Source organism: Halichoerus grypus, chromosome 7, assembly GCF_964656455.1.
Source record: "Halichoerus grypus chromosome 7, mHalGry1.hap1.1, whole genome shotgun sequence".
Lineage (NCBI taxonomy): Eukaryota > Metazoa > Chordata > Mammalia > Carnivora > Phocidae > Halichoerus > Halichoerus grypus.
The window spans coordinates 155,925,911-155,950,050 of record NC_135718.1 but is presented as its reverse complement, the minus strand read 5'-3'; the positions used below and the strand labels follow the sequence as shown (position 1 = coordinate 155,950,050).

The 24,140-nt window shown below is 53.4% G+C and overlaps 1 protein-coding gene and 1 long non-coding RNA gene across 8 annotated transcripts; both read left to right on the top strand.

Moving 5' to 3' along the window:
- Positions 1-3,436: 3,436 nt before the first annotated feature.
- Positions 3,437-17,879, top strand: NPR1 (natriuretic peptide receptor 1). 7 transcript variants are annotated; one of them, XM_078078642.1, is made up of 22 exons: positions 3,443-4,965; positions 5,513-5,712; positions 6,144-6,257; positions 6,670-6,805; positions 7,368-7,459; positions 8,188-8,323; positions 8,552-8,636; positions 9,454-9,574; positions 10,150-10,224; positions 10,375-10,452; positions 10,858-10,962; positions 11,208-11,282; positions 11,378-11,534; positions 11,821-11,976; positions 12,175-12,343; positions 13,052-13,198; positions 13,285-13,408; positions 13,550-13,618; positions 13,852-14,026; positions 14,271-14,369; positions 16,654-16,745; positions 16,913-17,879. In XM_078078642.1, exons 1-22 carry the CDS (start codon positions 4,014-4,016, stop codon positions 16,973-16,975), a joined length of 3,420 nt encoding a protein of 1,139 aa, XP_077934768.1. In that variant the 5' UTR covers positions 3,443-4,013; the 3' UTR covers positions 16,976-17,879. The 7 variants fall into 7 exon arrangements, with proteins under 7 accessions (XP_077934769.1, XP_077934766.1, XP_077934764.1 ...); XM_036066876.2 differs by having other exon boundaries at positions 3,444-4,965; positions 11,211-11,282; XM_078078638.1 differs by having other exon boundaries at positions 3,442-4,965; positions 11,821-12,343.
- Positions 17,880-18,511: 632 nt separating this feature from the next.
- LOC144382651 (uncharacterized) lies at positions 18,512-19,625 on the top strand. The gene is made up of 2 exons (XR_013450053.1): positions 18,512-19,247; positions 19,493-19,625. It is a non-coding gene; the product is annotated as an uncharacterized LOC144382651 (long non-coding RNA).
- The last annotated feature ends 4,515 nt before the right edge of the window (positions 19,626-24,140 follow it).

The following is a 24,140-nucleotide window of genomic DNA, read 5'->3' as shown; positions in this document are numbered from 1 at the left end:
AAAATTTTTTTTGCCAACCTAATGGTTGCTCTTTTGAAGGTAATCAATCCTCTTTTTTTCTATTTTAAAGATTTTGCCTTTGACTTAATTTCCTGCTATTTCATCTTGATGGGTCAAAATATGGACTTTTTAAATCTTACTTGAGGTTTGTTGAACTTCTTGAATCTGTGGGGCTTTTTTATTCCCCCTACTTCCTGGGCTCTGAATAAAGGTATGTCAGATTTTTTCACAGTATCCCTCTTGTCTCGTTTAATCCATGCTTCATTCTGGGTAGTTTCTTCATTCTTTCTTCCATTGCATTACTTGCTCTTGAGTCTGACTTACTCTTAAACCTATTAATTCTTAATTTTGTTTTTTTAATATTTTGGGGTGTGAATTTTCTATTTATTTCTGATTTACTGGACTCCAAGGTTTCCCCCAGGAGTACAGCTTTCAGGATCCTAACCCCAAAGCAGAAGATGGGTTTGCCAGGTTTCTCACCTTTGGGGACATTTGGACTATAATTTTTGTCTCATTTGCCCCACACAGCCCATTTTCTGCCTCCAGTTCTCATCTGCAAAAGACCCCAGGGTAAAAGCAGTCCTACTGCTGGTCTCACCTCTATGCTTTCCTGTCTTTCATGTTCTCAACACCAATAATTCCTCAGTGTCTTATTAGTGCTTTGAGTTTTTAAAGTATTTCATCCAACATTTCTAGTCATCTTCAGCTCAGGCAAATTGTTCAGTCCACCATTGTTGAAAGAGGGGCTCAATTACTAAATTAGGTTTTAGGTGTAGTCATTTCTCCTGAGCTCCACTCCACTAATCCAATGGCATACTGAACACCTCCACTTGGGGCTCTACAGGCACCTCACACCCAACAAACTAAAATTGTTATCACCCCCCCACACTCAAAACCTGTTTCTTCAGCTCTTCAGCAAATGGGTCAATGTCACCTAAACTTCAGTCATTTGTATATTGTCTTCTCTTCTTGAAGTCCAATTGATTCTACTTATAAAACATCTCTCTGTAGTCAACAATGTTACGCACTTAAAAAGTTGTTAAGAGGGGGGTGCGCCTGGGTGGCTCAGTCGGTTTCTTCAGCTCAGGTCATGATCCTGGGGTCCTGGGATCTAAGCGGCATTGGGCTCCTGCTCAGCGGGGAGCCTGCTTCTCCCTCTGCCCTTCCCCCTGTTCATTCTCTTTCTCTCTCTCTCTTGCTTACTCACTCTCTCAAATAAATAAGTAAAATCTTAAAAAAAAAAAAAAAAGAGGGGCACCTGGCTGGCTCAGTTGGTAGCACATGAGACTCTTGGTCTTGCGGACGTGAGTTTCAGCTCCAAGTTGGGGATAGTTTACTTAAAGAAATAAAGGGGGCATTAAAAAAAATTTTAGGAGGGTAGATCTCATGTTAACTGTTCTTAATACACACACACACACACACACACACACACACACGAAAGGACAGAAGGAAACGTTTGAGGTGATGGATATGTTTATTACCTTGATATTGTGGTGATGGTTTCACAGGTGTATACATATGTCCAAACTCATCAGTTGTATACATTAAATATGTACAGTTTATGCCGTATCACTTATATCTCAATAAAGCTAGTTTTTTTTAAGTCCCTCCCCTCAAAAAAGTTTCCCAATTTCCTATCTACCTGTATTAGCCTCTGGAGCACCCCATACAGGAGGAACATTATGCCTATCACACAAAAGCTTGCATGACCTGCCCTCTGCTGCCCTCTCTTGCCTCTCCTCAGTCATTCCTTTTTTTTTATGATTTTTATTTATTTGTCAGAGAGAGAGAGAGCACAAGCAGGGGGAACCACAGGCAGAGGGAGAGGGAGAAGCAGGCGACAGGGAGCTTGATCCCAGGACCTTGGGGTCATGACCTGAGCTGAAGGCACCCAGGCACCCCTCTCTTCAGTCATTCCTACAAGCACACACCTTACATCATGGATCAGGATTCAAAATACAAACTCCTACAGCAGCCAGGCAGGTAAAGCAGATGAGTGAACAGGATGGATAGGAACTGTGATGAACTAGACTCAGCTCAAGGAAGGGATGCAGGACTTAGCTATTGCCAGCTCTCTAGTATTTCAAGACAAGTCAGAAATCCAAATATTTATGTGTCATCTACTAATTTTTTTTTTTTTTTTTTTTACTTTTTTTTTTTTAAAGTGAGCTCTATGCCCAATTTGGGGCTTGAACTCAGGACACAGAGATCAAGAGTCCCACCCGGGGTGGCTGGGTGGCTCAGTTGGTTGAGCATGGACTCTTGATTTCAGCTCAGGTCATGATCTGGGAGTCCTGGGGTTGAGCCTTGTGAGGGGCTCTGTGCTCAGTGGGGAATCTACTTGAGGTTCTCTCTCTCCCTCTGCCCCTCCCCACCCCGTTTTCTTTCTCGGTCTCTCTCTCTACTAAATAAATAAATCTTTAAAAATTAAAAAAAGAAAGAAAGAAAGAAAGAAAGAAAAGAAAGAAAGAAAGAAAGAAAGAAAGAAAAGAAAGAAAGAAAGAAAGAAAGAAAGAAAGAAAGAAAAGAAAGAAAGAAAGAAAGTCCCACCCTCCGCTGACTGAGCCAGCCTGGTGCCCCTCATCTGCTGATTTTTAAGTGTAGGCAATTAAGTCAAACATAGAGAAAGAGAATGCAGGCCAAACAAAACATTCCGGCCATCTGTAGTTGGTCCAACGGCTACTATTTGTTCTAGACCATAAGAAAAAATGGTCCTAAAATTCCCCCCAAATTCCTGATACAGGAAATATACTTCAGTATTCTGCTCTTTCTGCACAGAATACCTTGCTCATCATTCTACTCTTGCTGAATTATTTCTCTTTGGAGATTTTCCTGGCCCCCAAAGCAAGCAGAAGTCCTATCTGGGCCTCTTAGCAATTTATCCATCTCTCTGTTGTGGTCCTCAATCAGATTACATTATGGCTATTTGTCCCAAGCAGAGCTCCTCCAAGGCACGACTATACATATATTTACCTTCATACCCTCAGCATTTAGCCGGCGCTTCAAGTCGGTTTGCTGAAGGAAAGTTTGCAGGTGTTGGGCTCAGTCCAGGCACAGGCTCGGAGAGGGTGGCGGCGCAGCTGCGTCAGTGACCCCTGCTGGCCGCGAGAGGGCAGACTGATGCCACAGCGGGGGGACCCCCAACCCTCTCCCCAGGGGACGCCTCCACCGGTCATTTCCAACACCGCCTCCCACCGTCACCGCAAATCCCATTTTAACAATCCCCCTCAAACAAACTCACACTCACCTTCCGGGAGCGGCCCCGGGGTCACCACTCTCCTCCTCCCCACTCCAGCCACCGCACGCTCTTCTCCCCCTTCCTAGAACCATTTGGGAACTAAAGGGTTAACTCCGCCCTTCCACTGGGTCCGTTCTCTCCGTCAGTCTGCTCTATCTGGAAGCTGGGGGGGCGGGGGCGGTCCTGGATGTACTGAGTCACGGGCACCCTGGGCTCACCTACTTTAACGCCCTTCCAGAAACCCGCCACCCTCCCGTCCACCCCAGACACACACACTTCCGTACACTCACACCTTTTCTTGCCAAGATCCCAAACCAGCACAGCTCTCTTCCCCAAACGGAACCAGGTAGGGGGAGGGACGAGGTGGGGCGCAAATGGGCCCCCGCGGCCCCCACACGAGTCTCCCTTTGGTCCTGCTTCCGATCCCAGCGAGGAAGCCCCTTCTGAGGGCGCCGCTCTCGGAGGAGGACGGCGTGGAGGGTCTCAGGGGAAAGCGCGCGGGCTGGGGGCGCGGGCATGTCCGCAACTTCGGGGCGGGGACGAAGGAGTTAAAGATCCCGGGTTGGCTCTCCAGTCGCCGAGCCTGGGAGGGGAAGCGGCGGGAGGAAGGACTCGGAGCTTGGCTCAGGACCTCCCCTGTCCCCCCCGGACGGCCGGGGACTTGGGCCGGCCGGACGCCCCTGCTGGCACCCTCCCGGGGCAGCCGCTCACGCGCGCACACGAACACTCCACTCCCCTTCCCTCCCTCGCGCCCTCTCCCACCCTTCTCCCCCGAATGCTTGCTCCTAACACACGCACCCTCGCGCTGTCGCCCACGCTCGTCCTCCGAGGCCCCGCGCTCCGCTGCCAGCGCCCACCTGCCCCGCAGCGCCCGCCACGCGCCCCTCGCGCGGCCGACACCGAGCGACGCCGCTGGAGGGGGCAGCGTGCCCCGGGGTGGGCGCGCCCGGTGCCCGCGACGGGGCCGCGGAGGGGGCCGAAGAGGCCAGGGTGGGAGCGCTCGCCCGCCGAGCGGCCGGCTGAAGCCATGCTGCGCCCCGGCCGCCCCGCCGGCGCCCTCCCGCTCCTGCTCCTGCTGCCGCTGCTCCCAGGCGGCCACGCGGGCAACCTGACGGTGGCCGTGGTGCTGCCGCTGGCCAACACCTCGTACCCGTGGTCGTGGGCGCGCGTGGGGCCGGCCGTGGAGCTGGCCCTGGCCGGGGTGAGAGCGCGGCCCGACCTGCTGCCGGGCTGGACGGTGCGCACGGTGCTGGGCAGCAGCGAGAACGCGCGGGGCGTCTGCTCCGACACCGCCGCGCCCCTGGCCGCCGTGGACCTCAAGTGGGAGCACAGCCCCGCGGTGTTCCTGGGCCCCGGCTGCGTGTACGCGGCCGCCCCGGTGGGGCGCTTCACGGCGCACTGGCGGGTGCCGCTGCTGACCGCCGGCGCCCCGGCGCTGGGCTTCGGGGCCAAGGACGAGTACGCGCTGACCACCCGCGCCGGGCCCAGCCACGCCAAGCTGGGCGACCTGGTGGCCGCGCTGCACCGACGGCTGGGCTGGGAGCGCCGGGCGCTGGTGCTCTACGCCTACCGGCCCGGCGACGACCAGCCGTGCTTCTTCGTGGTGGAAGGGCTGTACATGCGCGTGCGGGACCGCCTCAACATCACGGTGGACCACCTGGAGTTCGCCGAGGGCGACCTCGACCACTACGCCCTGCTGCTGCGGACCGTGAGGCGCAAAGGCCGAGGTGAGGGGGCGGCCCGGGCCGGTCTTCCTGCAGCGCCGCGCGGCCCTCGTTCCCCAGCCAGCGTCGGCCCAAGGCTCCATTGCCCTCCCTTCCTCTACCGGCTGCCTCCACGGCCCTGCGCTCCCAGCCTCCCCCATCTGCGTCCCACCGCTCCCTCCGCCAGAAGATGCCTGCCGTCACCTGCCACTTAGGAGGCCCCCGGCTTAATGCCCAGCCCTTCTTTTCTCCTCCATTTTCGGTCGCCTCCCAGCAGCCTCTCCCCCTCCATCTTCGCCTCCACACTCCCTCTCCCCTTCCAGTCCCCTCTCCAGCTGGCCCGCCTCCTCCTCTCCCTCCGAGGCTGACCCCACCTTCCCCACCTTTGGCGCCGCTTCGCCTGCTCGCCGGGTCTCTGCTCCTTCCACCACGCCGGCCCACCGACTCCTCCCAGCCCTCTCCACCTTTCTTGGGCCGCGGCCTAGACCAGTGTAGAGTCTGTGAACTTCCTTCCCACTCCGCCAAGAGCCAGGCTTCTCTCTCTTTCGGACCATCCCCTCTTCCTCCCCAGTTATCTACATATGCAGCTCCCCAGATGCCTTCAGAACTCTGATGCTTTTGGCCATGGAAGCTGGTCTAAGTGGGGAGGACTATGTGTTCTTCCACCTGGACCTCTTTGGACAAAGCCTGCAAGGTGCACATGGCCTTGCTCCCCACAGGCCCTGGGAGAGAGGAGATGGGCAGGATATTAGTGCCCACCAGGCCTTTCAGGTAAGTGTCTAGGCTATAAGCCCAGGCTGTGGGACTCTGAGCTGGTGGCACCTAGTTTCTGGGCACTGGGTTCCTCAGGGTCTGAAAGGATTCCAAAAAAGAGGCTCTTGATGCTCTCAGGGAAGCGGGTGAGGATGGGAAGGAGGGGTGAGGTGTGTATAGAGGACTAGGAGACTTCAGAGCTAGGAGGCCAAAAAGATGAGCGAATGGGCTTGAGGTGGGAGGGTATTCCAATACCACAGACTAGTAGAACTTGAGAGGTCATCCCACTGGGTCCCCTGCTTTGGAGCAAGCAGCACCTGATACATGACACAGAGCCCATCCACTTGACCTTGAGCTAAGCAGAGATGCACTGGGGGAGGTGGGCCCCAGGGTACTGGGAGGACTGGATCAGCTCCCAGCTCTCCGCTCTCCACTGACCCCTTCCTCAGGCTGCCAAAATCATTACATATAAAGAGCCGGACAATCCTGAGTACTTGGAATTCCTGCAGCAGCTAAAACACTTGGCCCATAAGCAGTTCAACTTCACCATGGAGGATGGCCTGGTAGGGTGGGTCCTGGGACCTTCCGGAATGGACATCCAGCCCCCACCCCCACCCCACTCCATGGCCTCTGCCGGTGGCCAGCCTGTCATCTTAGCCATCTCTGGATGCCCAGGCCTCCCATGCTTCCCCTTCTCCTGATGACCAAGGGGGACATGGACAAGTTGTTCAGCCTCTGAAACTCAAGTCCTCATCAGTAAAATGAGGACGACGTGTCCTGCCCTATCTGCCTGGCAGGATTCAGAAGCAGAGGTATTTGTGGAGGCATCTTATAAGTAGAAAAATCTCTGTCCTGTGGGGGTGTTTTCTCCCACCCTCCTCCAAGCTCCTGGTGCCCTCCATTTCCTCCTCCACAATGCCCCACTCACCACCCCTCATACATCCCACCCCAGCCAAGCTCTGCTCACTCCTGCAGGTGAACACCATCCCAGCATCCTTCCACGATGGGCTCCTGCTCTATGTACAGGCAGTGACAGAGACTCTGGCACGTGGGGGAACTGTCACGGATGGGGAGGCCATCACTCAGCGGATGTGGAACCGAAGCTTCCAAGGTCAGGGGCTGGAGGTGACAGAGATAGGCTACCATGGGGTGCCCCAAGCAGGAGGCCATAGAAGCCTCTAGCTAGCCGCTGAGGGGGTCACTCACCCATGCCTGTCCTTTCCACAGCTTCCCTTGGGCCTCCTTCCCCATTTCCCTAGCTCCCTCAAGAAGTCCTCCTAAGTGGGGCGCCTGGGTGGCTCAGTCAGTTACCAGGTCATGATCCCAGGGGCCGCCTAAGGCTCCCTGCTCAGTGAAGAGTCTGCTTCTCCCTCTTCCTCTGCCCCTCCCCGCTCTGCTCATGCTCTGTCTCACTTTCTCTCTCTCTCAAATAAATAAATAAAATCTTTAAAAAAAAGTCCTCCTAAGTCCCCAGCTTCAATCATTCCTACTGCTGAAATGTATGTCCCTTTTGTTATTATATATGTTATTAATACTTTGTTACTATTAGATATGTTTGGAGGGCAAGGCAAAGAAGATCAAGGGATAGAGATAAGATGGGGATAGAGATAAGGTAAGGGGAAGTGCTGAACTTCCACTTTCTCAAAATATAGCCATCTTCCTCCATGCCCCAGGTGTGACAGGATACCTGAAAATGGACAGCAATGGAGATCGGGAGACTGACTTCTCCCTCTGGGATATGCATCCTGAGACTGGCACTTTCAGGGTAAGGTTGTGCCCCCAGGAGACAGTGCCAACTGTCAATGACATCTTGTCCTTCGGCCTTCCCCCACAGCCCTGCCAGGGCATCTCTGCTCTGTAGTCACCCCTACCATGCTTGGTCACCTTTGGAGAGGGATAAGAGAATCCAGGGATAAAAGAGACCCAGCTCTGGTCTGGGGGAGCAACCAGAATGACGGGGACCCTTGAGGAACCCCATGTCTGAGAAGGGAGCACAGCCCTACCCTCAGGAAGTCCCATGTCTCCTAAGATAGGCAGGACCCTTTCTCGGCAGAGACAGGCTAACTTGGGGGCCGTACAGCTCTTTAAGTTCAGTCGGGAACAGGAAGGAATTGGGGCCACAAGCACTAAGGAGCAGATCATTAGGGGAAGACTTCCTGGAGAAGAGATACATGGATTAGGCCTGGGAATGTGGACTGAGAACATTGTCTTTTCCTGTTTTGTATGTGCTTCAGTCCAAGATTATAAACTCCCTGAATGTCAAGTTGGGGTTCTACATGGAGTTTTCTTTATAGAGCCAAGTTTTTCCACTCTAATGGCATGGCTGTGAAGGCCCTCTGCATCTGGTCACAGCAGGGGCTTGCTAAATTGTTGACAGCAGCCCAGATACAGGCCCTGGAAGCAGACGTGGGGGGGGTGGGAGGCAGCCCTGCTCCTCCGGACAGGAGGCGTCACCCCAGGCCTTTCCCGCCTACCACTCCTGCCCTCCCATAGGTTGTTCTGAACTACAATGGGACTTCCCAGGAGCTGGTGGCCGTGCCAGGGTGCAAACTGAACTGGCCGCTGGGGTACCCACCTCCTGACATCCCCAAATGCGGCTTTGACAACGAGGACCCAGCTTGCAACCAAGGTGACTGCCTCTTGCCTTCCAGGCCTCCATTCTGGAGACATTCTCTCTTTTCCCCACTTCAGGAGTCCAATAGGTGCTCCTCTCCCACACTGAGGGTTTTCTGGAGAGACTCCTCCTGCCTTTTTCCTCCCTTCATCCATCTTCCTAGTTCACTGATTAACTATGAGAAGTTTCCTCCTCCTGATGTCTAACCAAATCTCTCTTGCTGGAACTTGGACTCTTCTGCAGATCACTTTTCTTCCCTGGAAGTGCTGGCTTTGGTGGGGAGCCTCTCCCTGCTCAGCATTCTGACTGCCTCCTTCTTCATATGCAGGTGAGTCTTGGAATGAGGGTGGGGAGTGAGGCCGGGAGGCTTGGAGAACTAGCAGAGGAAGTAGCAAGGACCTGGAGGGAAGTGGGAAGGGTGGAGGGACAGTGGAGGAAAGCTGCAGGAGATGGGGAAGGAGGGAGACTAAAGAGCCTTAGGACACAGGGAGGAGAGAAGGAGGGCCAGGAAGGGTCTGGGAGCCCTGAGAAGAGCAGAGCAGTTGGGCAGAGCAGTTGGGCGTCACAGGCATGTGGGTTCTGGCCTAGGGGCTGGTGTCTCCTCCCTTGCGACTCGTGCAGACCTGATGGGGAATGATGGTTCAAACCCTGTGGCCCTGGGCCCAGTCAGTTGACTAGGGGTGATGAACACTGCTTTATACTGGGTGCTGAACCCAGAGTGGAGGAGGGAGGTAAAAGAGCCCCACTCCTGCCTTCCAGTGGGAGGCCGAAATGAACTGCAGACATCAATATCAGAGGGATGCAAGGAGGGGAGGGAGAAGATCAGTGCTGGTTGAGCCCAGACTGTGCGCCACGCACCGCCACGCGCTATTTCTTTTCCTTCTTACGGCAATGCTTTGAAATAAATGTCGAGGTCGCCAGTCCCCAAATCAGGACACTGGGCCATGAGGACAGGAGGCTCAGAGACATGAAGTGACTGCCCAAGGTCCCCGTGAGGCAGGCAGGACTTCACCCACACCTCCTGACTGCCCCGCCCACCTGTCGGCACCTGCAGTGGTCCCAGGGTTCAGAGGAGGGGCTGCTAAGCTGCCCAGCCCGGGCTCAGGGCTTCAGACATGGGTTCAGATGGAGGTTTCATGCCCCAGGAAGATGCAGCTGGAGAAGGAACTGGCCTCCGAGCTGTGGCGGGTGCGCTGGGAGGACGTGCAGCCCAGCAGCCTTGAGAGGCACCTCCGGAGTGCAGGCAGCCGGCTGACCCTGAGTGGGGTAAGAACACTTGTAAGGGGAAGAGTGGGGGACAGCTGGGTGGGGGTCGGGGGCAGTGCCTGGTACTAGGGCAGAGGGCAAGGTCCTAGTTCCCGCTCTGCCTTCACTTGCTGTGTGGCCTGGGGTGAGTCCCATTGCCCCTCTGGGACGACCTCAGATAGATTATGCCCACAGAGCCTCCTTCACAGGCGGCTTTCAAAGTTCAGAAATAGTATATGTGAAAATACATTTAAAAAAGAAATAAATAGGGGCACCTGGGTGGCTCAGTCGGTTAAGTGTCTGCCTTGGGCTCAGGTCATGATCCTGGGGTCCTGGGATTGAGCTCCGCGTCGGGCTCCCTGCTCAGCAGAGAGCCTGCTTCTCCCTCTCCTTCTCCTGCTCCCCCTGCTTGTGCTCTTTCACTCTCTCTGTGAAATAAATAAAATCTTTAAAATAAAAATATTTAAATGTTTAAAAAAAAGAAAAGGATTTTATGATGTGGAATGAGAAGCAGGATGACAGAGATAAGGCGGGCCAGAGCTCCGGCCACCGGGCCAGAGTGGGCTGACCACCCCTCCTGCTCTCCATCCCTCCAGAGAGGCTCCAATTATGGCTCCCTGCTAACCACAGAGGGCCAGTTCCAAGTGTTTGCCAAGACAGCGTATTATAAGGTGCGCCGGGGAAAGACTGCCATCCTTGGAAAGCTGGGCAGGGCTCTGGGGCGGGGTGCGGGGCACAGGGCGGTCCCAGAGTTGCCTGCAGGAGCAATTGGAGTCCCCACCACTGGGTCATCTCAGTGACATCCTCCATTCCTTGCCCAGGGCAACCTTGTGGCTGTGAAACGTGTGAATCGTAAGCGCATTGAGCTGACACGAAAAGTCCTGTTTGAACTGAAGCATGTAATGTGGGGGAGTGAGGCAGTAGCCTGGGGGAGAGTCCCAGGGACATGGGAAGGTTATGGGAGGACTACGGGGTATCCCGGGAAAGGGATGGACCCTCGCATATTGTACGTGGGAGAGAAGGTCCTAAGTGGGAGAAGAGACTAGTGGAGGTATCCTGGGGGGGGGGGGGGGCGGGTCCTGGAGGGGCTGTATTGGATGCCCCTGGGGGGTGGAGGGATTAGGAGGCAGAGTGAGCAGGGAGCAGATTCTGGGGGAGGGTTCTTTAGAACACGGGTGGGAATCACCAGGGTCTTAGACCGTCTGCAGAGTGAGTAGGGCATTAAGAAGACAGGGGTCCCTGGGGGGGCACTTGGTGAGGAGTGAGGTCTCTGTCAGGTTCCTGATACCGGCTCCCACCTGCAGATGCGGGATGTACAGAATGAACACCTGACCAGGTTCGTAGGTGCCTGCACTGACCCCCCCAACATCTGTATCCTCACAGAGTACTGTCCCCGTGGGAGCTTGCAGGTGAGGGGACAAGGGGTCTCGGGAAATCTGGGCCTAGTCCTGCTTCTGTCCCCCACTGGCCATATGACCCCAGGCAAGCTTCTCCCTCATTCTGACCTTTATTTGCCCCATCTATAAAATGGGGGAGGGGGGCAAATGCACTAGAGTAAACCCAAGGCTTTGTCCTGTCGTGCCAGTTTATGTCACTAGGCCTCTGCAACCCCCCCTGGAGCCCCTAGTGTACATGCCTGACTCTCATTGCCCAGCAGGACATTCTGGAGAATGAGAGCATCACCTTAGACTGGATGTTCCGGTACTCTCTCACCAATGACATTGTCAAGGTGGGATATGTGGGGGAGGGGCCAGGCATGCTTCTCCCCAGCCCTGATTGTAGGTCCCACTAAAACCAAGACCTCTGCCTCCCCAAATTTCCCAGGGTATGCTGTTCCTACACAATGGGGCCATTTGCTCCCATGGCAACCTCAAATCATCCAACTGCGTGGTAGACGGGCGCTTTGTGCTCAAGATCACCGACTTTGGCCTGGAAAGCTTCAGGGACCCGGAACCAGAGCAAGGCCACACACTCTATGCCAGTGAGCCCTAACTCTGACTCCTAAGACGCCCCTCCTTCCAAGCACAGCCCCACAGGGGGACTGATGCTTGGCTTCTCAAGGGCTTGGCACGGCTTTCCTGACTCCTGGTTCAGTTCATTCTCCAGTGGAAAGGGGAGCCTGACACAGTGGTCTCGAGGCTTCTTCTTCTGTAGCACTCGGTTTGATGGCTCCAGATCTCTCCAGCCACATCTTCTAGGACCTTGTTTCCCCCCACCCCTTAGCTTTAGGGCCCTTCGCCCCATGACTCCTGACCTCTGACCTGCAGAAAAGTTGTGGACAGCCCCTGAGCTCCTGCGAATGGCCTCACCCCCTGCTCGGGGCTCCCAGGCAGGTGACGTGTACAGCTTTGGGATCATCCTTCAGGAGATTGCCCTAAGGCGCGGTGTCTTCCATGTGGAAGGTTTGGACCTCAGCCCCAAAGGTGAGAGAACCATGTTGTCCCCTAGCCCTGCCACAGTTGCAGCTACACCCAGCCCCAGGGTGAGGGACCCCTGGGAACACCACCACACCTGTCCCTTGGCACGTGGCTCAGCCACACCAGCCTGGTCCTGGACCTCCCCACCATCTCTCCCTGGCCCTTGGCGGGCCCCTCCCCTCAGCCCCTCTTCCCCCAACACAGAGATCGTGGAGCGTGTGACTCGGGGGGCGCAGCCCCCCTTCCGGCCCTCCCTGGCCCTGCAGAGTCACCTGGAGGAGCTGGGGCAGCTGATGCAGCGGTGCTGGGCCGAGGAGCCGCAGGAGCGGCCGCCCTTCCAGCAGATTCGCCTGATGCTGCGCAAGTTCAACAGGTGGCTGATGTACCTCCCAGCCCACCACCCCCCCACAGCCACCCTGTGCCCCACACTTAAGTCTTCTCCTGGCAGTGGCAGAGAGAGCCCGCTCCAGCCCACCACAGCCTCACAGCCCGCTTTTGTGAGTGCTGCATAACCCAGCTGTCCCATCGTCCCCCACCTCTCATACCCCTCCCCCCACCAGCATTGCCCCCCCCACCAGCCCCTCCTCTGAAGTGGTGCAGAACCAGTGGAGCTCCCTGCCTCCCAACCCTCCACAGGGGCTCTCACCCCAGCCCTTGGACGTCCCTGCCACAGTTTGCCCCAACCACCCCTCCACACACCCCTTTGCCCGCCCGTGTGCCCACACTCCGTCCTCGCTTGACCCCTGTCCATCTCCACCTCCTCTACCTCCTTCTAACTTGCTTGTGTTCAACAACAAAGATGAACAAAGTAGCCAATATCTCTCCAGCTTGGGGCCTGACTCTGGGGTCTCAGAGATGAATGGAACTTTCCTCCTACACTTTCCCCTGCCACACCCACCCATCCTGCCATGCTCCCCAACCCCAACCCTCTCCAGGGACCCCACTGTAGTTAGGGGATGGGCTCACATGAAGCCTGGGAAGGGTGAGTGCCAGGGTGGACACTTCCGGGTACTACCGGCTACCCCTCTCTCACTGCCCCCCTGCCCACCGCCACTCCCATCCCCCCACCCCCGGTCCTCAGGGAGAGTAGCAGCAACATCCTGGACAACCTGCTGTCCCGCATGGAGCAGTATGCCAACAATCTGGAGGGGCTGGTAGAGGAGCGGACCCAGGCCTACCTGGAGGAGAGACGCAAAGCCGAGGCCCTGCTCTACCAGATTCTGCCTCAGTGAGTGCCCGTGTCTGGTGTCGCCCGGCCACCCCCTCCTGGCCCCACCTCATGCTCTGATCCTGCACCTGTCCCTGCCCCCACAGCTCAGTGGCCGAGCAGCTGAAGCGTGGGGAGACGGTCCAGGCTGAAGCCTTCGACAGTGTCACTATCTACTTCAGTGACATCGTGGGCTTCACAGCCTTGTCAGCAGAGAGCACACCCATGCAGGTGAGTCCGGGTGAAGACCAGGCAGGTGTGCTTGGCCTAGCATCTCCACCCTGTCAGGCCTGCCTGCTGGTTCCCTGTTCCCACTCGATCCCAGGTGGGGGCCCTTCCTCCCTACCCACCCTGGCTCCTCTTCCCCTCCAGGTGGTGACCCTGCTCAATGACCTGTACACTTGCTTCGATGCTGTCATAGACAACTTTGATGTGTACAAGGTGAGGGTGGGCGTGGGGACGGACATGGACGGTGGTGATGCGCGGGGTCGGAGAAAGGTGAAGGGCAGAGTGTTGAGAGAGGAGACCATGAGACGTGGGCAGAGACTGTTACCTGGAGCCCCAGGAACAGGCAGAGCAGGGACATAGGGGATGGGGTGCTGAACCAAAGACGGTGCACACAGTGTGGGGGCAGCACAGGGCTCATACCCCGCGTCCTCTGGCGGGCCCCACAGGTGGAGACCATTGGTGATGCCTACATGGTGGTGTCCGGGCTCCCCGTGCGGAATGGGCTGCTGCATGCCCGGGAGGTGGCCCGCATGGCCCTGGCGCTGCTGGACGCGGTGCGCTCCTTCCGCATCCGCCATCGGCCCCAGGAGGAGCTGCGCCTGCGAATCGGCATCCACACAGGTGAGGGAGCCCCCAGGGCTGGACTGTCCCCGGGCCCAGCTGTCCCCAAGGGCTGGAGACGTATCCCCAGGCCCAGCTCCTCCCCACCACCCATCACACACATGCACACCTGGATTCCCAGGGGCCTCGGGTCCCCCCTCTTGACTCTCCAGGAGTCCTGCCCAGCAGTCCCCATCCATTCCGCCCACCTACCATTCTTAACACCTCTGCCACCCTGTCACTGATGGGCCTCCACTCCCTGCAGGACCCGTGTGTGCCGGTGTGGTAGGGCTAAAGATGCCCCGTTACTGTCTCTTTGGAGACACAGTCAACACCGCTTCCAGAATGGAGTCTAATGGAGAAGGTAAGGTGGCTGCCCGGGACCGGCTGGAGAGGGCGGTGCGGCTGGAGCGAGGAAAGCCTCTCAGGCAGGCACCCTCCCAGTGTACTGGCACCCAGCCCTTTCTCCTCCGAGGCTCCACGTCAGTGTGGGCACATCATCTCCAATCCAGTCAGAGAGCCGGGTCCCCTCCTCCAAATGGCCGAAAGTCTTTCCAGGCCAGTGTTCAACAGTTCCCTAAGGGAAGCCTATCCTTCGGGCCCCTCTGCTCCCTCTTACATGTGGTAGGGGCTTCAAGCAGCCCATTTAGGTGTGAATCTAGATCCACAGCCCGCACAGCTGTGTGTCAATTGGCCTCAAGCCTCCGTTTTCCTCATCTGTAAGATGGGAATAAGATACGTACCTTAGAAGAGTTATGTGTGAAAGCCATATAACATGACCAGGACATAATTGTCACTCAACTTTTCTGAGCTTCAGCTGTTTATCTATAAAACGATACCTGTCTCAGGGTTGTAGAAAAGCTCGCACAACCCCTGCACGTAGTAGGTATTTCGTCAATGCTGACTCCTCCCTGTTCCCTAGTCTTGCTTCCTGCTGATCTTCTACCCTCCTGCTATATTCAATGCGATTCAATTCAGTAAACATGTATTGAGTGACTACTAAGTGCTAGGCCTTGGGGTACTAAGATGACCCAGACCCACTGGGGGCGATTTATGCAGACCCCATCCAAGCCTCATGGCAGGAGAAGGGCTACTTGGGAGCCCAGAGGGGCTCTGGTTCAGCAGATATTCCCTGGGCACTGTGTTTCCAGCAGTCAGAGTAGGAGAAAGCCCCTCACTGAGGTCCAGTCTTCAAGGAGCATCTTCTCAGAAATGGCTCAACAACAAAACAAGGCCACTATGATACAGACCCCAGGAGTGGCAGGGGCAAGTTCGAGAGAAGTATGGGGAATACCAGGTCAGGAGTCAGAGCCTAGATCTGACCTCGCGGTTGGGGCGCATCTCCTCCCCTAGGCCTCAGTTCCCTCAGCCTGAAAATGACTATTGAGTTAAACAAGAGTCACAAGAACCACTTACAGAGTGCTTCCTGTGCACCAGACTCTATTTAAATACTTGATGAGCATTAAATTTAACCCTCATAACAAGGCCTTGGGTGGAAACTGTCACTATCAGCATTTTACAGACTAGGAAAATGAGGCACAGAGTTTAGACTACTTCCCCAAACAAGTGTCTGAACTGGATTCACTAGACAGAGCAGGATCTAAAGTCGGAGCCCCTAACCACCATGCTACACTGTCTGTCTGGAGCCTGGTGACATTCTAGAATGCTGTCCAACAGAATTTTCTGCAATGAGGAAGATACTCAATAATCTGTGCTGTCCATCGCAGTAGCCTCTGTCACAGGAGAATATTGATCACTTGAAATGTGGTGGTGCAGGGCGCCTGGGTGGTTAGTTGGCTGAACGTCTGACTCTTGATTTTAGCTCAGGTCATGATCTCAGGGTCCTAGGATCCAAGACCTGAGTCAGGCTCCATGCTCAGATGGGGGTCTGCTGGAGATTCTCTCTGCCCTCCCCATGCTCGTGCGCTCGTTCTTGCTCTCTCTCTCTCTCAAATAAATAAATAAATAAATCATAAAAAAAAAAATGTGGTCAGTACAACTGAGGCACTGAATTTTTTAACTGTATTTAGTTTTAATTATTTTTTTAAAGATTTTATTTATTTGAGAGAGAGAGGGAGAGTGAGCACAAGGCGGGGAGGGGAGAATACCAGCAGGAGGAGAGGCAGAGGGAGAGGGAGAAGCAGACTCCCCAGTGAGCGGGGAGCCCGATGCAGGACTCGATCCCAGGACCCTGAGATCATGACCTGAGCCGAAGGCAGTTACTTAACTGACTGAGCCACCCAGCCGCCCCGATTATTATTTTTTTTTAATTAGGCTATTTTTAATTATGCCCAGTGTGGAGCCCATTGTGGGGCTTGAACTCACGACCCAGAGATCATGGCCTGAGCTGAAATCAAGAGTCGGACACTTAGCTAACTAAGCCACCCAGGCACCCCTAGTTTTAATTAATTTAAATTTAAATAGCCACAGGTGACTAGTGGCTACCATGTTGGACAATACAGTTCTAGAATTCTAAGGGAGAGGCCAGTATGGACAGACTCCACATGGAGGGGTGGGACTCTGAATTAAGAGGCTTTCTAGGCCAAATGAAAGGAAGGAAAGCATCTTTCTACCCCTGCAGTTCCTAATCTCCCCTGCTCCTATTTCTGCATCCCCCACCTTCCCTTCTTCTGCCTTATCCTTCCCAGCCCTGAAGATCCACTTGTCTTCTGAGACGAAGGCTGTCCTGGAAGAGTTTGGTGGTTTCGAGCTGGAGCTTCGAGGAGATGTAGAAATGAAGGTAGAGAAGAAAGCCCCTGCCCTCACCATCCTTGGGGTCCCAGGGGCTCCCCCAGGCCCCTTCTCAAGCAGCCAACCCCACTCCCATTCCTAAGCCTCTCCTCTCATTTGGGAAAGTGGGTAGGTGTGCTACTCCCCACCCCAACTGCCTCTTCTTTTTCCCTCCAGGGCAAAGGCAAAGTTCGGACCTACTGGCTCCTCGGGGAGCGGGGGAGTAGCACTCGAGGTTGACCTGCCTTCCCTCCTGGCCTTCCACACCTCCCTTCCCCGTGCCAGAGGTAACAGAGAGGTGCCAGACCTCGGCCTCACCCACAGCCGCCCTGCCATTGCCAAAGGATCGGAGAAGTAGTTTGAACAACTCAAATGTGCTAACCCCAATGGAGACACCAGATATGACCTCTGAAGGAGGACTGGTGTTGGGGAGAACTTGAGAGTTCATGGAACTGGACCAAAGCACACAGTCATGCCCAGTGGCACATACACACATAGACAAGTGTACCCACTCTCCATCCTACGCAAGCCAGGCTAGGGTGTGGACTCCTGATCCTCTCCCCCCACTCCCTCAACCTTGCTAAACTGTGACTAATTTGGGGAGGGGAAGAGCCACCTTAGAGGCAATAGGAAAAGGGACTATAAGAGAATCCGGGGGATGAAGGGAGTCCACCTCTAGGCCACAAACACACCTGTGTCCCCCTCCGCCCCCAACACTGGGTACAGTGCACAGGGGAGAGGGGTAGCTTGGAGGGGCTGTGAGCCTGTATGTCTTGTTTCTCTGGTGAGCAGAGGCCATTAACATCTTTATTCTAATGACTGTCTCTGGAAGGAGAGCGGGTTCCCAGAAAACACAGCCATGTTCCCCACCCTCTACTCCAAGTAAGACATGCTTCTCAAGCTGGGAATGCAATATCTGCAAAAGGCCCCGGCCCCCTTTCAGCTACCTGACAGCCTGTGACTTCCCCCAGCAGTGCTGACACTTCTGGTCTAAGGACCTGTTTTCACCCTTCAGAATTATTGAGGGCCTCAAAGAGTTTTTGTTTATGTGGGTTAAATCTATTCATGTATACTATATTAGAAATTAAAACAAGGCCTTATTAACTCATTTAAATAACTATAATAAACTAATCGCATGTTAATATTTTTTTGCTGCTTTATCAAGTTTTCTTACAAAACCTGACTTTTTAATTTTTTTTTTTTTTTTTTACTGCCGATGTGTGGTAATGAAGAATACAATGAGTCATTCAGTGCCGCTGCCTTGGTTTATGCTCAGACACCAGCAGTTTGCCCCCATTACTTTCCTACCATCAATGTACCTGTCAAGTCATGAAGGTAAATCATGTATTAGTATGATTATACAAAGTCTCTTGACCTCATCCATCCCCTGAAAGGGTCTTGGGGACTCCCAGGGTCTGTGGACCACACCAGTTTAAGAACTGCTATATTGCCCAATGTTGGGGAGGTCTGGGAGCCAGGAAAGAAGGATGGATCCTCTCTTACCTTGGTTGAGATTTGTCTACACTACCCATGCCAGTGTAGACAAATGTGAGAGTTTGCAAAATGACTCTCAGCTGGCCCTGCTCCAGCCCCCCACCCCAAGCCCTTCCTGAGCAGGCGGGCAGGAATGCGAATGAATGCGGGGGAGAGGTGGCTGCAGCCTCACCTCCCCCACGGGGAAAGAAAGTGCCAGACATTTCTTCAGTGCCATCCATCAAGTGCAGACAGGCCCCTCCTCCGACCTCCCTGCGCCTCTTCCTGGAGGGCACGCCCAGTGGGACCAGGAGGTGGGGCGGCCTGCGTTCAGGGCCGCGGTGGTCTGAGCTGAAGGCAGGGCAAGCCGTCCTCCCTCCAGCGCGGGGACTCTTCTTGCTGTGCGGTGCTCCCAGCCCACCCTTGGCGGCCGCTCCGATTTGACTCGCTGGGAGGGAGAGCGCAGCTACCGCACTCCGCCTCCGCCCCTGCCCGACGGTTGCCCGGTGACCACGCACGCCCGGTGCCCCGCGGCCGGCTGCGGAGAGGGCGGCGAAGGGCAGCTGCCGGGGCCGGAGAGGGTGGGCGGGGACGTCCGAGAGGCCGGGCTCCGGGAGGGAGACGGGGAGCGCTGGACGCCCGCGGACTGCGTCCAGAGAGACAATTGCAGGAAGTGGCCGGTCAGATCCTTCCGGGGCAGCCTGGCTCCAGCACGGGGCGCTCGAGGGGAGGGGGCGGCGGCGGGGGGCGTGAGGACAGGCCCAGGCCGCCGGGGACTGCTGCGGCTCGAGAACTTTCCCTGGGGCCGAGGAGACTTCCTTCTGGAGGAAGGCCCCGGAGCCGGGAAGGCCTGGGAAAGCCGTTGCCGAGGGGAGGGGTCTGCGGGAGCGGGGGCCTCCGCCCACGGGAGGCCGGTTTCCCGGGCTGTCCTGCCGAGCGGGGCTGGAGGGGTGCGGGGCGGCAGCAGGGTTTCCCTGGAGTACGATCACAATAAAAACAACAGTCATCGTTGGCATCCAGCTGAGCCTGGCGGTTGACGGTGAGCTCAGCGGCCACGTGACGCCGCCGGGAAGGGGGCAGGAGCGCCCAGCTGAGGTCCAGCTGTGGGGCAGGGGGGGCCCGGCCCAAGCGGTCAGGGACTGGAAGATAAAACAGAGCTTGCAGAAGGCACTTAGCCTCCCCCCACCCCCTCTTTTCTCTACGTCAAAGACCTTGGGTAATTTACTTGTCATAACAATACTTTTAGTAATAATCATATGTTTTTTAATTATTTATCCTTTTCAGGACAAATCTATGGAATCTATTTAGCAGCGGAGGCCAATTTTGCAGCCTGAAAGTCATTTTTTAATTAAATCGCGGGAGTTGTAAAACTATAAAAAAATTATTTAACCATAAGAATAAAACACCTAATGCTGTCCGGGGAAATTTAATCTCATTGAGTTGGAACTAAAGTAAGATTCCAGCCGGGGTGTTTACCACCAAGATGAAGGGTTGAGATATGGATGAATTTAGTGTTGTCCGAGGCAGAGGCCAGGATGCTTGAGAGGTGGGTGAGGCCACAGGAAGAGAGGAGGTGGGAGTCAGGGACCCACTTGACAGGTAGTGCTAACCCAAGGTCAGTGAGGGGGTCCGGATAGGAAGAAGCTCCACCCACCCAGTTCCCCATCACACACGTGGCACCAATGTTGAATGGGTGGGCTGCTTGCCCTTTAAGAACCTTTCCACAGCAAACAAAGATTCCACAGTCGTGTGCACCTGTCAATCACTGTGGTACCCCTCTGGACATGATGCAACTATCCTACGACTACTCTCTGCCTTTGGCTTGCTTCCTTCCTTCCTTCCTTTCCTTTCTTTCCTTTTCTTTCTTCTTTCTTTTAAAGATTTTATTTATTTACCTGACAGACACACAGCGAGAGAGGGAACACAAGCTGGGGGAGTGGGAGAGGGAGAAGCAGGCCTCCCTCCGAGCAGGGAGCCCGATGTGGGGCTCGATCCCAGGACCCTGGGACCATGACCTGAGCTGAAGGCAGATGCTTAACGACTGAGCCACCCAGGCGCCCCTCTGCCTTTGGCTTTCAAATGTGGATTGCATATGGTATACCTTGGCTGTTGGTAGGTAGGTCCCATGATCAGGTCAGCTTTCTTGTGTCAGCCCACCAAACTCCCAGCAGGCTAGAACCACACCAAAATACCACATAGATCTCAGTATTCAGAACTGGAGCAATTTCAAACCTCTGTCAAGTGAGAGGCGGCGTCAGGTTGGCTAAGAGGCTAACTCTGGAGACAGCCTGCCTGGATTCGAATCCCAGCTCTGTCCCTCATAATCCATGGAACCTCAGGCAAATTTTCAACACGGGAATGATCATAATAAGCCCTACCTCATGGGTCTGCGTTGAGGATTACATGACTTAATTCCTCCCATTACATGCTTAGAAGGCTGACTGGCAGGTGATAGAAATTTGTTAAGTGTTTTGCTAGTGTTATGAAGAGTCTACATTATGCAAACCACAGTGTTAGATAGAAGAAGTTCTTGATGTCCAGAGAATGTTTGGAAGTGAAATGCAGCACATAATTAGACCCCTCAATGAGAGGTACAAATGAGATCTAAAAATGTGAGAGTTAGAAAAAAAGTAGAGGTTATAGAGTCCCAACTGCCTACCCTGGGCCAGCATCCTTCTTAAAATATCTGGCTTTTCTTTCATGTTCTATTGGAAAACTTTCAGGGACTTGGAACTGAGACCATTCTATTTTTGAACAACTGTAATAAGAACAACTGTATAAGAAGATGAAGATACTCTAATTGTCAGAATTTCTTTTGAAGGAATCTTTTTTTTTTTTTTTTTTTATGGACAAGGGGGCTTGTCCTTTCAACTGCCATCTAAGGAAGGAGCATCTTGCTAGGTTGGGGAGTCCTTTGTTTTGATAAGCTTGGAGCCAAGTTTCTTTTTTTCTTAAGATTGTATTTATTTATTTGAGAGTGAGAGAGCACAAGCAGGGGGAGCCTCAGAGGGAGAGGGAGAAGCAGGCTCCCGCTAATCAGGGAGCCCATGAGGGGCTCCATCCCAGGACCCCAGGATCATGACCTGATCCAAAGGCAGATGCTTAACCGCCTGAGCCACCCAGGCACCCTGGACCTGAGTTTTTATATAAATTATGAAGCTCAGGATGAACTAAATCTGCTTGTGTGGTAGTTGAGAAAATAAGCAAGAGTAGAGGTAGTTCAGTAGCTGAATTGGGACTTTGAAAGCCAGATGTATCTGATAGAGACTTAAAAAAAAAAAAAAAGACTAATGACTATTGTTTACCAGAAATGGCATACACTTTTACAAAGAAGTACAGAGAAGAAATTAAAATCACTTAAAATCCTGCCATTGTAGTCGTTTGATGAATATCATTCCAACGTGAATGTTAAGTTATTTGATAGAGGTATTTAATATAAACTCTTTACATTAAAAAAAAAAAAGGCAGTCTGCTTCTCACCATTGGTCCTAGCACTGCCCTTACTACCTCTCTTCTAACAACAGTGTTCACCCCCGCCTGACCCCCCGTACCGGAGTCTCAGCAACATAACTAGTTTTTTTTTTATTTTAAGTTTTATTTATTTATTTGACAGAGAGAGATACAGCGAGAGAGGGAACACAAGCAGGGGGAGTGGGAGAGGGAGAAGCAGGCTCCCCGCTGAGCAAGGAGCCCGATGCGGGGCTGGATCCCAGGGCCCTGGGATCATGACCTGGGCTGAAGGCAGACGCTTAACGACTGAGCCACCCAAGTGCCCCTTAACTAGTTTTCTTTAAAGATTTTTCCAAGGGGCGCCTGGGTGGCTCAGTTGGTTGAGCGACTGCCTTCGGCTCAGGTCGTGATCCTGGAGTCCCGGGATCGAGTCCCGCATCAGGCTCCCTGCTCAGCGGGGAGTCTGCTTCTCCCTCTGACCCTCCCCCCTCTCATGTGCTCTCTCTCTCTCAAATAAATAAATAAAATCTTAAAAAAAAAAATAAAGATTTTTCCAAGATCTGACTCCAAACTCCGCTATTCTGGGTGAGCTCCTCTGGGTTCACCTTAGTTTGTCAACGTCCCTTTGACAACCTGCCTCCCTGTCTGGGGCAGAAGCATTCAGGTGCAGTCTGAGGAGTGCAGAAAGCAGGCAACTGTCACCTCCCTGCATTTGTCACACAATGGGCTATCAAAGAACCTGTGGCCTCACACAAACACATCCCTCCAACCCCACAGTTTTTCTCACATTGCCGCTGTTAATCCAAATCTCTCTCACCCTGTTTTGTGTTAAATTATAAAGTGAAAAATAGCCATTTTACTAAAATTTTCATACGGGAAATAGGAAAGAAGAGGGTTATGTCACACAGAGCACAGTATTTCTATTTAAAAACACCACTGGGACGGCTGGTGGCTCAGTAGGCTAAGCGTCTGCCTTCGGCTCAGGTCATGATCCCAGGACCCTGGGATCTAGCCCCGCATCCAGCCCCGCATCCCATCAGGCTCCTTGCTCAGTGGGGAGCCTGCTTCTCCCTCTCCCTCTGCCTTCCCTTCCCCCTGCTTATGCTCTCTCTCTGTCAAATAAATAAATAAAATCCTAACAAAACAAAGCACCGGTGGACAGAGTCCTTGTCTCCTCAGAGTCCCTCTCCATCGGGCCTCCAGCTAGGGTGGATCCAGGTTTTGTGGGGCTTAAAGCTTATAGTTTGGTGGGTTTGCCTTAAGAAAAAGAATGTGGATGGGGCACCTGGGTGGCTCAGTCGTTAGGCGTCTGCCTTCACCTCCGGTCATGATCCCAGAGTCCTGGGATCAAGCCCCACATCGGGCTCCTTGCTCCACGGGGGGCCTGCTTCTCCCTCTCCCATTCCCCCTGCTTGTATTCCCTCTCTCGCTGTGTCTCTCTGTCAAATAAATACATAAAAAAAACTTTTAAAAAAAAATAAAAAGAAAAAAAGAAAAGAAAAAGAATGTGGAGCACCTGACTGGCTCGGTTGGTAGAGTATGCAACTCTTGATCTCAGGGTTATGCCTTTGAGCCCCACATTGGGGGTAGAGATTACTTTTTTTTTTTAAATAGAAAGGGGCGCCTGGGTGGCTCAGATGGTTAAGCTTCTGCCTTCGGCTCAAGTCATGGTCCTGGGGTCCTGGGATAGAGCCCCAGATTGGACTCAAGGCTCAGCGGGGAGCCTGCTTCTCCCTCTCCCTCTGCCTCTCCCCCTGCTCATGCTCTCTCTCTCTCTGTATCTCTGTCTCAAATGAATAAATAAAATCTTAAAAAAAAAAAATACAAAGTGGGGCACCTGGGTGGCTCAGTCATTAAGTGTCTGCCTTCAGCTCAGGTCATGATCCCAGGGTCCTGGGGTTGAGCCCCGCATCGGGCTCCCTGCTTAGCGGGAAGCCTGCTTCTCCCCTCTCCCACTCCCCCTGCTTGTGTTCCCTCTCTCGCTGTGTCTCTCCCTGTCTAAATAAATAAAATCTTTAAAAAAATAAATAAATAAAAATACAAAGAAAAATAATACAAAATTAAGTATAAAATAAATATTTAATTAGAATGTGAAAATAAATTACAACAAATTAAAAATGTCAAAAAGCTGACAAATATCCAAATATATTAAAGCCTAGAAAAGTAACAGTATCTTTATGAATTAACTGTCTGACGCATGTCTATATTACTTCCTACTTTTTTTATTGCATATTCTTTGATAGCCTTTTCATATGACAATAATTTTGTAATATCATTTTCTATGGTGGGAATAGAAAAATAATTGTCTTTCCTATAACAGAGTTAAGTGAAATTTATTTTTTGTTACCAATAAGTGGGATGCATAAAGCATACAACTTCAAACACAAATTTGCCATTTGTTTTTTTTTTTTTTTTTTATAATTTTTTTTTTTTTTTTTTAAGATTTTATTTATTTATTTGACAGAGACAGAGACAGCGAGAG